The 12584-nt window shown below is 40.2% G+C and overlaps 1 protein-coding gene across 1 annotated transcript in view; it reads left to right on the top strand.

Moving 5' to 3' along the window:
* The window catches only part of LOC111228848 (calsyntenin-2-like), a 144295-nt gene that overhangs the window by 90378 nt on the left and 41333 nt on the right, over nucleotides 1-12584 (top strand). The window contains exon 3 of the mRNA XM_022754938.1: nucleotides 10601-10796. Coding sequence (XP_022610659.1) covers nucleotides 10601-10796 — 196 coding nt within the window. The remainder of the gene's footprint in view (nucleotides 1-10600; nucleotides 10797-12584) is intronic.

Below are 12584 nucleotides of genomic sequence, written 5' to 3'. Positions count from 1 at the left end.
GTGTGTGTGTGTGAGTGGGAATTAGTGTGAGTGTGTCTTCTGTAAACCACTGGGCCATGTCCTCCTCTTCTCAGAGAGCTGCTGAGCTGACAGAGGTCATAGTTGGAGCCACTGTGACATTTCCAGCTCAGAGGCTTATGCAGACTCCCCGCTGTACCTGAGAGTCTGTGATTATCTCAGAACCACGCTGGCCCGCAGTCCAAGAGAGGGGTGTCGAAAATGTAGCAATGAAAAGAAACCGGATGATATGAATGTCACTAGGGAGAGGTGTGATTTGGTTGAAATATGTGATATTAAGCGTGAAAAGATTGACTAGGAGAGAAGATTGACTTCAAAGAATAGTCAGAGTGAGGTCATTTTAATGAGAGGCAGATCTTTGTTCTGTCTCCTGTGGAATTTCAAGAATGATCATTCACAACTGCAAAAGATGCGACGCAACAAGCACCGAGTAAAACTAATCCATTCTTGTTGCATGATACATTGAGTTTACATGATATCTTGCCGTTAGCTAGCTAGCCAGTTTCATCAGTCTAGCTTTCACTGAGAGACTCGACAATATCAGCACAGCTAAATTTGCTTGATGATAACATTAATAGTCAGGGAACTAGACAGACCATTATGAATAAGATGTGTTCACACACTTCATTATTGACATGATAGTTTCCATATTGCAATACTCATTTCGCTAAATCGTTGCACTAATGTTTCAGAAAAGAATAGACTGTTTATATCGCCAAGTAACGTAACTGTAATAAATATGTCTGGCATTGGGTTGATTACCGATGATCCTAAACTAACGTCAGTTAGAAACAGATGTGAGTGGGATGAGTAACTGGAGATAATGCACATAAAATCCAAGCACATAAAAAGTGTGCTGGAAGCCGGTCGTTTGCGGACTTCGTTTCTGAGATAATGTTAGCTAGTGTTGCACAATGTTGACACTGTAGGGGAAGTAGTGGAAGAGTTGCTCTTGAGGCAATGCTCTCAAGAGCAAGCATAAATGTCACATACTTTGGATTTTCCCATGAATTTAGCCCAAGTCCTTCACATGGAAATCAGTCCACGGGCTGTTTTATAGAAAAACTGAGAAAGTCAGGAAAGGTCTCATTTTTTGAATTGCGTTACAATCCGTTCATTGGCAATAAAAAAAAGCGATTAATACGTGTAAATTACTTCACATTCTTACATATATGACCTTTGATAAACTACCAGTATACTGTCTTATCATCCATGACTGCTCTGCTCCTGTAGCAAATTAGCAAATTTCCCCCCATGGGATTATTAAAGTTCATCTTATCTTAGACCTCAGTTAAGAGCATCTGACCCTGGCCAGCAGCTCTCAACCTGCCACCTTCACCTCCATCCCCAAACTGTGAAATTCCCCTTGTTCAAGTGACCATTTAACTCAACTGGTGACCCTCAGAGAGCAGTAAACTGTCAGTTGCAGTGAAGAGCAGATGACTGTGGAAGGAAAAAAGAGGGCAGGAAGGTGAGAAAGAGGGCAGAAACAAGAGCGGGTGAGGCGTGTCAGGGGTAAATGGGGGGCAAGGTTGAGCGGTGCATCTGCGTGCTGTTGTTAAGTGCTGAATAATTGGTTACCGCTGTGAAATCTGCTACAGAGGAAGGAATAAGGAACTTGGGGAGGAGAAGGTGAGGAGGAGGAGAGGAAGCACACTGAGATACTTGAGACTTTGATAGCGCCATTTATACCTGCATCAGTTATCTCACACACAGCTATCATTTTAGATACTTCCTCATTTTTTTTTTATCTCCCTTGCAGCTTCTCTTCTCCTCTCACTCACTTCTTAATCCACTCCTTTGTCGGGCTGGACAATGATTCGAAATATTATCAAAACTGCAATATGGCCAAGTGCAATATCCAAATCAGAGGAGCTGCAAATTTTTGATAAATATAAAATGTGTCACAACATATCATTATAAATGAAGCATTGTGGTGCTACAGAGATGGCCAGCTTTCAAATCACATTCTGCAGACATAAGGGCACATGCTTGTTTGGTACAGACACCAGCAAAAATCACATCATTGTCATTTTTACATATTTTTCTGTAAAAATAAAATGCAAAAATTACCCTCTCCACTAAAACCGTGACTCACGTCGAAAATAATCGCAATATGATTTTCTTTTCTTGCATATCGTTCAGCCCTTCTCCTTTGTATCTGTTTGACCTCTTATGTGCTGGTTTTTCTCAGTGCTCAGGTCTTTGATGTTCTTATCCTGTTTTGGGGGGTTTACTTTCCCTATTGTTAAATTAATACTCTGAATTTCTTTTAACACTGTGAACTGCTGAAGTGAAAAACTGGGCTGCCTTTGTGGTACAACTTTTGATGCACTCAGCCAGTCTCTCTCTCTCTCTCCCTCTCCCTCTCGCTCCCTCACACACACACACACACACACACACACACACACACACACACAATGTGCACAATTTCCCACTTAACTTGATAAACAACCAAGTGCCTCATTTATCTTTTCCTACTTACCTATTTTCAGTGGAGAGATGTGGGGTTAAGCACTCAGCTGAAGGCTTATTTCCCAGTTTGTCATGGCACTCAAACCCATCATCTTTCAGTCATAAGTAGCCTCTCTAAAAGTTGCAACTTAAACTGCTCATAGTTGTGTCTGACTTCAGCTGTTAACACTCCACTTGGTATTGGCTTTAAACACTTAAGACAAAATGCTTCTCAGCCTTCTCCTCTTCAGCATTTAAGTCACATCTTCGAGCAGTTCAATTAACAGGCAACACTGACAGTCACAGTTCATCTGATGAATTCTAATCCCACAACTTCAGAAGCTGCAATTAACACTAATTGCATTGCAGACCACCAAAGCCCCCAGCAGAATAAATGTGTATTGTCTCTGATATTGAATTCTCACTATCCCTATACTGTGTTGTCCAAGGCATTGGGGTCCTGAGTGAATAGATAACCTGAAAGTGCGTGCGTGTGTTTTGTGTGGGTGTGTCTGTGTGCGTGCATGTGCTTTTCGTCTATGTGAGCTGTTGATTTGTCACCCTGAGGTCATGTGGATGGTGCGACAATCTCCCAAATGCAATTAGGAAGTGGCCGGCTATCTGAGTCCAGCGGGACTCTGATGAATTGCTCCTTCGTGTCTCTCTATTTAGCCGACCGGGAGTCCACTGTGTCTGCACCGGTCAACAAATGCGTGCACCCATTCGCACAGACTACACTATGCATTGTGTGAGTACTAGCCTGCTTATAGCACTACAGAGTGGCAGACAGGCTCTAAAGAAATTAATGGAGATAGTTATTTCTTTACAGTGGCAGTTTTTCATCAGAGGAGAATGAGGTGAGAAAATTGATGGTGGTATTTTTGCATTATAAGATATGTCAGGAGTTATTTCCTGTTATGGCTCAATTATGAGAAACTGTAAATTGCTCGGTGGCTGCCTATTCTTCTGGATTTATTTTTCTGTGGATATGTGAACGTCAACAAACAATCAGATACTTTCAATCAATATCATATATATTTGTTATTATTTGAAGAATGGATGAGTTTGTGGGTGCACATGCAGAACTGAACAGATCAAATAGATGCTTTTGAATTTAACTCAGTGGCATGGCTATCTTATCAATGTGTTTTCCTTCTTGCATTGACCCCACCCCCCCACCCACCTCGTTTTTTAAGTTCCTTTGTTGTAAGTGAAGCTTTGAGTGAAGATTTAAGCCACACATCAGGCTGTGACAAATCTACACCGCCACCACCGACATCTGACAACTTATCCTCGAGTTAACTGCTCGCCAGTCAGTGTCCTCATCGTGTCCTCACCAAAAACCTTGACACAGTACTGAGAAAAACCCATTAAAGCCAACAGGAGAAGGGCTTAGGGAAGGCCGTGAACCCTTGTTTGTCTTCATCCTCCCCTACGTCCCTAGCATCGTCCTTTTCTAACAATACTCTCACAAAATCCGAGCTGTACTGTAAAAGTAGTGGGAGAGGAGTTTTTTTTCTAATATTCAGCTTGTGTAATTAATTTTCATACAAGAGCAAATTTATTATAAAGGCATTTTAAAGTAGATGTGTTATCCATACACTGATAAAAATGTTTAACCTTCATATAAACTCTGAACACTGAAAGTAAGGCAAGGCAAGGCAAATTTATTTGTGTGGCACTTTGTCATCGACACAGAGGGCCTTCAGTGTGCACTGAATCGTGAATTGCATTTAACATTACAACCTTAAAATTTTATATGACACTTGAGATGTACAACTGGGATGCAAAAGACACTGCAACCACAAATTATGAACAAGTAGCTGAGCCTTACTAGGTTGAAAAATTAAATCCAAAAATCCACCAATAAAAATGGGAGTGATAGAGGTGATAGTTGTCGTGACATTTTTATTTGAAATTAGTACCAATTAAACAAAAAACAAAATTACGCGTCACAGATACATACAATTATAGCAAGCAAACAAAAAAGCAAACAAATCACACATTTGCTGAGAGAACAATATCAAAAACATTTGTTTGTACCTTGTGTGTGAACAAATTTACCTGAATTACTGGACAAATGAAATTCATCATACAGTGGAACACAAACAACTTGATTGTTTCTTTTTGCCTGCATGGCTGGATAACACCAATGCCCAGTGCACACTGAGTTTCAAGTGTCACCGAGGCTACACAATCCGAAGTGATCAAATGCAATAACACCTGCCCCTGTGATGCTTAAAAAGATCAGTTTGACACTAAGCCAGAGAGGTGTTGACACAAGTGTCAAACTCCAAGGTAGTTTGACACTTGTGATGTGGTATTGCACTGCAGCACACTGACAGGTGTTTTTGATATTCTTCCTCCTGTATGTATTGGATAGCATTCGACTGTATGTGTGTACCTACTAAAACTGGTAACTCAGTGTAGATGGAACAGCAGGAGCCTAAACATAACGTCCATAAAAGCACAGCTTGAGTGTGGCATGAAAACACATTCAGTCAGGCAAAGTGGTTGGTTCTCCACTCTAATTTTCCTTTTTACCAAGAAGTTAGTGCCGACAGCTGGAGTGATTCAGGCTCTATAGCAGAAGACTTAGAACACATTACCTTGTTTGCTCAGTCATACACAGCCATGTGCTCCATATGCCACTAGGTAATTTAGAGCAAGGTGCTTCTTCATGATGAAATCTTTTTTAATGAAATCTCTTATGTCTACTATGAAAAGCACTAAAGCTGCAAAAACAAACCCCTACGAAGGATCTGCTGACATTTTTAGACTACAGCCTTTTTCTCACTTTCAGCATTGAATAAAAAACACAGAGCAAACCAAAAGCCGAGTCAATAAAGTCTTATTAAAATCTGAGACATTGTAATGAAGCCCTTTACCCTCAAAATGATTGTCATTTTTATCCTTAGTGTGTATTTGTGTGTAGCTCTCTGTGCATAATGTGTGAAATCCTCGTATAAGTGTGTATACACACACTGTCTCACTGTTGTGTTGTGTGCGTGTGTTTGTGTCAAAGAGTAAGGGTGTATCTTTGGGTCAGTAGTGGGATGAAGTGTAATCCAGTCATTAATTAAACGAGAGGAACAGGGGTGAGTGTGAGCTCAGCACTGGGGGGAGGAGAGTGAAGGAATAAGGGCTTAAAACCGCCTGATAGTCTGTCTGCTCAGAAACTCACTTTAATCAAGGTCTTACAGCCTCCTGCCCCCCACCCCACTCACCCACACACATACACACTTTCAAATCTTGATACTGAAGCTTTTGTGTCTAATGCTCTACACAGAGACACACACACACACACACACACACACACACACACACACACACACGCACAAAACAGGCACATACACACCAGATGGAGTCACAACAGTATTTTATTAAGAAGAGGAATTAACATGATTGAATTTTCAGTTTCTCTGTTGAGGCTCGACTGAGGAAGTGGTTCACATGAGGCTTTCAGTACTTGTGAAGTCACTCCTTGAGTTTTGCTTGCACCTCATGATGCAAGGTGACGCATCAGATTGTTAACGACTGAAATCTAGAGAAGAGTGATCTTCTTCTAGGGCACTTATTAGTGAAGTGGTAGCTTGTCACTCTAGATTTGTTTCCACCATTTTTTACCAGTGGGTTACATTACTGGACAGTATGACACATTCTTTCATAAACACAATTGTTCCTTCCTTTAGCCCAGAGGACTTAGGCAGCCTGTCTGTTTTACATAATTGTCTTCTTGACATCAGGGGGACAATCGTTCAAAGATCTCCAGTCGGAGGCGAGGACAGAAATTTAAATCACAGGTCCTGAACCTTTTACGCCGGGCTCCATGTGATGCCTGTGTGTCATGGTCTTTATATAGTGCTTCTTGCTTTCATTTCAATGAGCATGGTGGTGTAGTTACAGTATTTTCTATTCATTGTGTTGCAAAGATCAACCCTGTCATTTCAAGTCATTTATTCAGCCCGTCTGTTACATCCTGTTCAGACTTCTATAATGGTTTAATTGCGGGTTAGTAATCTTCACAGTACATTTCGACCGATATACAGCTGTCAGACCCTTCTGTAGCTTAAATGTCATTTTTTGCCATTTGTACAATAGTTCACATTCAATTATTATTAGAACCAAAAATAACACATTTTATTTAAATGCTGTTTCTGTTGATGTTTATAAGTCTAGACTTTCTTCATGAACACTGATGTTCTTTGTGTGTGGTTTGATACAAACTGCGTGATGTTCAAATTAGAAAGCAAATCTAACCCACAAACATTCCTGTCTTAACTTAGCTGTGAGGACGCTCATCGACATAATACATTTCCTACCCCCTTACTCTAAGCTTAACCATCACAACTAAATGCCTAAACCTAATTCTAACCTGAACTGGAAAACCAAGTCTTCACCTTCAAAAAGCTCTTTGAAGTTGTGAGGACTGGCCAAAATGTCACTTTGCCGCTTCCTATATTCCGATATTTGCAGATTCCTGTGTCTTTTCTTCTTATTTATTCTGTGTATGCTTGTTTTAGGTACTTGTAGGTTTAACATGAGCTCAAGAATAACATCTGTGTCGAGCAGCAGCTAAATCAATCACTCCTTAATAAATTTAAGTCCTGAATTATGACGGGCAGCATCTTGAAAGCCGTAGACTAATTTCATACAGAACAATTCCAAGTATAAAACACAGTGAAGAGAAGTTGGGAGAAAATTCAGAAGTATAATCAGTTCAGAAGTACTGTCTCCATGCAGAGCAGCGCATTAACTGTCATACATTAATATTTCATTAAATTATTTCTTTTGATAAGTATGTTAGTGTGATTTGAATTCTCTAAACTAGTGCCTTTCTGTAAAATTTACAAGTGTTCATTATTCATGCGTTCATTAGTATTATTGCCATAAATCAATTTAGTTTTCCTTCCACTTCATTTCACTTTTCGGAAGTATTAATTCATTTTTAATGCTATGAAAATGAGTTCAGTTTGGACCAAACTGTGAGCAAAATTGGAAAAGTTTATGTGGCTCGGATTACCTGCTGACAATTCTTTTTTTAAACTTACATCAATAGAAATAAGTGTACACGCTGAAATTACAAACTTGAAACACTAAAAGACGAGACAAGACTAATCACAAACACAAAGTGATATATATTAAAGTCAGAGCCATATAGAAAATATGTATGTGAATGGGGTTCGGGAAAATATGTTAAGCTGATTCAGCCAGTTTGTCTTAGTTATGAGATTAAATCATTATTTTAAACACCGTATCTGACGTAGCACTTTTTCTACCCTTTAAAAACAGCCACAGATATTAAAAATAAAGTGTAAGCATTTGTTAAACCCAACAAGTAGAGGAAAGAAAAAACTCATAAGAAATGAAATGCTCTGTCAACTCCTGTTACTTACGGTAGGAATACATTAATTTGTTTCAGCTCCTTGTGATAACGTGCTAGCTCATGGAGCATCATTTTCTCGTTAATTGTATCCATCTTGTACTTTTCCTTTTATATTGGCAATTAAACATCCTGTGAAATACATGTTCCCTGACAGTTTGACATTTTCTGTCGATGCACTTTATGCTGCTCGAGCTTTCCGTGGAGTACCATCTATTTTAGATGATTGTTATTATTGAGCCATTTTTCGCTGACTCTTCCACTTTACTTGCAATCTGCGCTGGCAACAGGCCAACTCCCCGAGGCAAAAATCTATGCGATTTGATATTTACTTTGAAAAGCGACCCCTTTCCCTCATGACACATAGGCCAAAAGATTAGACTTCATTCCATCCGTACACCGCAACAGGGTTAAATTATAGTGTTCCCTCTGTTGGGGCTGGTGAGAAAAACACATTCGCTGACACAGTAGGAATCTGAAATCTCTGTCATTACCATTTACATATACATTGGCACATCACATTCCTCCTCATCTCTCTCTGCCTCCTCTTCTATTGCTCTCTCTAGCTTTCCTCCCCTCCATGACTCTGTTACGCTCCCCTGTAAAATGTAATCCAGAAAAATGCTTTTGCCACAACAGATGGAGCGGAAAATGGATTTACATCCAACCCCAAACTGTTAAGTGGAACTACCTTTTCCTGCTCTCCACCACTAAGTCAAGGTTTATGCATAAAGGGCTGCAGCAGTATATTATAATCATTGGTATTTTCAAACCAGTTTCCCTTCTCTTTGGTCCCATCTAAGACCATATTTGCTCAGCTTGTGTGTTTAAATGTGTGAATGTGCAGGCAGGATCAAGCATGTGTTTATCGCCCTTCTTCCATACCACCCATTGTGTTTATTATTCGTTTTCTGTATGCACACATCGCGTCCCACTGTCGTAGTGGGGACCTTTTTATTTCGATAACACCTTCAAGGGACAAATGCGAGTGTGCGGCATCTTGAAAATTGGTTGAGGATCGAACCTTGAAGCCCACTGTGTTTGGCAGCATCATTATTTCACCAAGGAGGGGATTTGAAAAGTTGAATCAGTTCAAAAGGAAGTCAGAGTGAGAGAGTAAGTGGAAAGACTGTGCGCATGACAGTGGGACACGAAGACGAGAGGCACAGAAGTGAAGAGAAGCAAGTGACGAGAGGGAACTTTGTCTTTGTATTTGTTAGTGGGGTTTGAGCACACAAGCAGAATTCCCATGGCACGGTAGCTTTTTGTTTCCGCTGTGTCCCACTATGTTCTGAGAGATATAAGCCAGCACAGGGTCAGAGTGCTGCAGCTTTTTGTTCCCTCTGCAAGGAGATTTACCAAATCCCTGAAATGAACACTTGAGCAGAGAATGAACTCCGCAGATGTTTTCCAGACTCACAACCAGATCTACACACAGACACACACGCACACGTTAGGCAAACACAAAACACTCGGTGTGTATGGTGAAACACTCTGTGGACATGACAAATTTCTCTTCTGTTCTGTTTTTTTTTGTTGTTGTTGTTCAGCTGGCACAGTTTGACACGTATCAGAAATTATCTTTCTCTAAACTACACCCCAGGAGCCGTTTCTGTGTTTCTGTGAGCAACTCATGCTGACAAAGTTCACTGTGTCCAGAAATGAGACTGAGACTAAAATTTGAAGTGATAACCGTGCTGTAAAGTAAATGTCAGCAGTGCGTATTGTTAGTTGTTACTTCCTTACCCACAGTGCTGCTGCTGCAACCGGGCAGCACAGAAGATCCATTCAATCACCACACACACCAAAGATTAGTGTGACCAATTCAGTGTCTGACCAAATAAGAAGTGTGGTCATAACCTGCCCTTCTGTTCCTGAGTCACAGCATTAATGGCTAACAAAGTGTTTTTGCACAACATCATGTTGTCAAAGTGAAGTTGACCTTTGACCCTTTGGATATAAAATGTAATCACTTCATCATTTTATCCTATTAGAGATTTGTGTTAAATTGTGTCATAATTATCTTATGAATTCTTTAGTTATGGCGAAAAGTGTGTTTTGTGAGGTCACAGTGTCCTTGACCTGTGACCTTTTACCACCAAATTCTAATCAGTTCATCCTTGAGTCGAAGTGGATATTCCCTCCATAGAAACTCCCTCAAGGCGTTCCTGAGTTATTAGGATCATGAGAATGGGACGACTGGACACAAAACATAATGCCTCCGACCGTGGCTGTCGCCAACTTGGAGGCATAGAAATGAGTGAATGAAAAAATCTAGTTTTTTCAGTGTTTGTTTGTTCACACTGTGTCTGCCTGAAATTAAGTGCAGGCTCAGACTTTATCTCTCATTGTGTTGTGTGACTGTCTCCATATTAAGCACCCAGAGACCACACTCTCTGCTGGAGAAAAGACGTGTTGAAGCCCATTATGTTTCTGATGTTTTCCGGAGTTGTGCCTTTTCTTCTTTAGAACTCATGTGGCTCATTTCTCTTTTCTCTGGGGTAAAAGATTCAATTACAATTTTCACTTGATGTTTGTCTCTCCCCTTCTCTCTGAATATCTTCACACAGTTTTTGTTTGTCTTGCTTAGTTTGAATTATTATTATTATTATTATTATTATTATTATTATTATTATTATTATTATTATTATTATTATTATTATTATTATTTAGGGCCCAAGCACCGACCGGTGTGACTGCAAAAGTAACCAAATCAATTATACCTTTCTTTACTTGCCTTTTTAGGGGAGATTTGTGCCTTCAAGATCTATGGTCAGGATGTTCCATTCGAGGCGGTGGTGCTGAATCGCACATCGGGAGAGGGAGTCCTGAGGGCCAGTAGCTCTGTGGATTGTGAGATCCAGAAAGAGTACACCTTTATAATCCAGGCCTACGACTGTGGGGCCGGACCCAGCGGTGCTGACTGGAAGAAATCCCACAAGTGAGTCAAGCAATGTGTGTTTATATATTTAATTTAAATCCAGTGTGAAGATAAAGACGGTAGACTTAAACTAGTTTTTTTACCACCTAAACAGGGACGTTTGGTTTCTGCTAAAGCTACAACTAACAAATATTTTCACTGACAAATAAAGTGGCATTATTTTGTTGTTCGATGAGTTTCTTGTTTAATCAATGTTGATCTATAAATCAGAAACTAAAATCACACTTTCCTGAAGCCCAAGGTGATGGCTTCATATTGTTTTTGACTGACCAACAGTCATAACTCACAGAGATCAGCAAAATACTGGTAGAATTTACACTGACAGGGAAAAAAACAAACAAACAAAAAAAACCCAACAACTTCTACCTATTCACATTTAAAAAATGAAAAACAGAGCTGTACAAAATAGCACAATAGCTTCACTTCAATTCACTAAACCTTTTTTTGTGAGCTTATATTGTTCAATAAATCTTACTTAAATCTAATATTATGGAGGTTATTATTATGATCAACGGGCGAAACCAAACATCAGACGCTGACTCAGAGTTTGAGTAAAATAAGACGGTTTATTGCTGGTGTCTGACAGGGCGGGGGTGGGGGGGGGCTGGGGGGGTGGGGGGGTAAGGCAGGGCAGTGAGTGGGGCTGGATGACTGACCAGCAGTCAGGGAGATGAACTGAGGGGGAGCAGGCAGTGGAGGCGGAGGGTTGAGGGAAGCTGAGGTCCGGTGAAGCAGAGCTGGGTTGGATTGTGGGCAATATTGTGAGCGTGGAGGGCAGGCAGAGAGATGAGCAGGTAAGCAGGCGGGCATGCAGTGATCCTGAAGCACAAGGAGAAAAGGATTAAGTCTGAGATTACACGAGAGATAAAGCTTAGAATACACAGTGGCCCGGACGTGTGATATCAAAGTGGCTGAAGCAACGATGTGGTGAAGGGTGGATGAAGACCCCGGACCCCCAGACGTCCTGCTGAGCTGATGAGCAAATGTCTTGCTAGTGTACAGGCTGATCAGCAATCAGGGAGCACAAGGAATAAACTGGAGTCATGGGCGTGACCGTGACAGCTGTAGGTTCTTGTTAAGCAAATAATCCCTTCCTTTCGGTCAGTGTCTGTTTGTTGACATTTGTTCTCAAAAGCTTTAGGCATTTAGTGACTTCTCCAACACGCAGGCGGTGACTATCTGGCCTGTTTGTGTCTGAAAGTGTTTTAATGCTTCTGAAAAGGAAAATTTCCCTTCTCTGATTGTCAGACCTTTTATTAAAACTGTCACATACTGCTAATTATTATTTATTTAAGCATGACTCACTTCTGCAGCTGCCATTGCAACTCAGATACACAGCGGGCGGACAAAATATCAGAAACATTACATACGAAACAAATATTAACTTCAAAGAATTTAAATCAAAGTTACAAAGGTGGCTGCACAAATGAGTTACATTAAGTTCTCAAAGAGAAAAAGCCTAGAGAGGAAGTTAAGTTGAGCCTCACCAATACAGTATGGGGTATTTGTGTAACATCATTTTGAAATACAACCTCAATTAGCAGTTAGAGACTAAAGTACAGACACACTACAACTAAATGTAGCTTTAGTTGTATTCGTTTGAATATTTACCTTTACATCATTCATCTTTTCCCTAACTTTAAATTAATCTAAAAGTAAAAAATACCAACATGCTCCACGTGGTTCCTTCATAACTTGCTCATCGCTCAACGTTAGGTGGAAAAATAACTTTATTATAATTAGATCTTGTCTTTGCTGTTTCTATTTTATCTCTTTTCTTTTTTCATT

This window comes from Seriola dumerili, unplaced genomic scaffold (assembly GCF_002260705.1).
Source record: "Seriola dumerili isolate Sdu_G_001 unplaced genomic scaffold, Sdu_1.0 BDQW01000226.1, whole genome shotgun sequence".
NCBI lineage: Eukaryota > Metazoa > Chordata > Actinopteri > Carangiformes > Carangidae > Seriola > Seriola dumerili.
The sequence above is the reverse complement of the archived record's forward strand: the minus strand, read 5'-3'. Positions and strand labels throughout refer to the sequence as shown.